The sequence below is a fragment of the Silene latifolia genome, chromosome 4 (assembly GCF_048544455.1).
Source record: "Silene latifolia isolate original U9 population chromosome 4, ASM4854445v1, whole genome shotgun sequence".
Classification (NCBI taxonomy): domain Eukaryota; kingdom Viridiplantae; phylum Streptophyta; class Magnoliopsida; order Caryophyllales; family Caryophyllaceae; genus Silene; species Silene latifolia.
The window spans coordinates 72,587,080-72,588,784 of NC_133529.1; the positions used below are offsets into that span (position 1 = coordinate 72,587,080).

The window sequence follows — 1,705 nt, forward strand, 5'->3', positions numbered from 1 at the left end:
GTACAACAATAACACGTATGGAAATTAGTCCTCAGATCAGTCATGACCGCCATCTAGTAAGACCAAGCGCGAAAGTCATGCGAAGCCCGATACTCGAATTCTTCTTCTTACCGTAATCAAACTCCGATATACCAATGTGACATATGAATTGCATACTCACACCGGGTACTACTTTTGAACCCAAAAGAAAACTTATAAAAAAAATAAGACATGCAAACTTGTTACTATATACTCTTTATGTCTCGGATTTTTATTTATTTATTTCATTTAAAGGGTCTTATTTTATTCTCATTTAGCTTTCTATATTACTCCGTACATCATTGTTCACTTGTCATTTGATAATAGTACCAATAATTGGTCTCTTCTCTTATCTTATTCTCTCTCCTGAAATCAAAGATAAAGAATTGACTGAGACCAAGGGTGGACAAATTATGGCCAAGCCAATTCAACAAGCATCTAGGACATTGTCCCTCTATATATACCGCATCATATGCAATGCTATAAATGTATTACTACACAAACAACATACGGAGTAATAAAACTATGGCTAAGTCTTCATTACTCTATTTAATCCTTTTAACTTTTCTCCCAACATTAGCAATTTCCTCTTCTCATTACCACAAACATGGTTATAAATCCATGCATTTCACACTTTACCAACATGACATCTACAATAAAACTGATTTACTTATAGTTCCCGGTGTAGCCGGTGCTAATTTCTCTGATACAGCAGCCCCATTTGGTACTATAACCGTCTTAAACGACAACCTTACCCTCACCCAGGACCCGTCCTCCAAACTCGTAGGCAACGCTGAAGCTATGACTGTAATATCAAGCTTCGATGGGCTCGACAGCTTATCGATTGTTAGGTTCACCCTAAAGTTGGAAGGCGGCCGTCATATGGGTACTATATCGGCGGTAGGCGTGGTTAACAACCTTAATCCTTCTCAAGTTCCCGTCACGGGTGGCACGGGTGATTTCTTGCTCGTCCAAGGCTATTTTACTTCGTCTTTTGTGTCTTCAAAAGCCTTGACTTATATTTATAAGCTTGATTTTAATCTATTTTGGCCTCCCTATGCACCCCATGCATTGAAGGGCTAATCTTTCAAATATGCATACAAATATGTATTTGTGTATTTTTAATAAATATAGTGATCTTTAGAGTTGTTAATGTTCTTAATAAATTTAATAAAAGTGTTCAACTCATGTATTTGTGTATCTTTCGTTTACAATTGTAATTCTTCGTGAGATTTTTTTTAGTGGTTTTCTCGCCTTTTCGATTTCAACTAGTTTTGTGACCTGTAAAATTCATGAGTTTCATTTTTGTTTTGCCACTTTTTAAACTCTAGCGGTGCAACTTTATTTGTTCGGTTTAATTAATATCATAAATTAATATCATAATAATAATGATAATGACCTGCTTTTTCTACTTTTTTGGGATTCAAATTTTCTGAACTCAAGATCTAAGAGTGTCAATACCTATATAATCTCTTTTAATGGTGAAAAGTTTGTTGTTCCACGAGCGAAAGCATAGAATAGTGGTTGGAGCTCAGCTATCAGCTACACAAGCAATAATTAGAAAACTAATGATCCTAAGGTTCTAATTGTGGCGGAGTCAGGATTGTAACTTATGAGGGCAAAATATTTTAACAGGGAGAATGGGTAATTTTATAAGTTGAACTCGGAAAAGGTTCAAAAGTTTTAA

The 1,705-nt window shown here is 35.4% G+C and overlaps 1 protein-coding gene across 1 annotated transcript; it reads left to right on the top strand.

Annotated features, from left to right (window-relative positions):
• Window positions 1-490: 490 nt before the first annotated feature.
• On the top strand, window positions 491-1,258 carry LOC141652293 (dirigent protein 1-like). Its single transcript, XM_074459814.1, has one exon. It carries the CDS (start codon window positions 505-507, stop codon window positions 1,099-1,101), a length of 597 nt encoding a protein of 198 aa, XP_074315915.1. The 5' UTR covers window positions 491-504; the 3' UTR covers window positions 1,102-1,258.
• Window positions 1,259-1,705: the final 447 nt, after the last annotated feature.

Excerpts from the sequence above, each read along its gene's own strand:
- LOC141652293 (XM_074459814.1), top strand. The coding sequence starts at position 505 with ATGTATTACTACACAAACAACATACGGAGTAATAAAACTATGGCTAAG.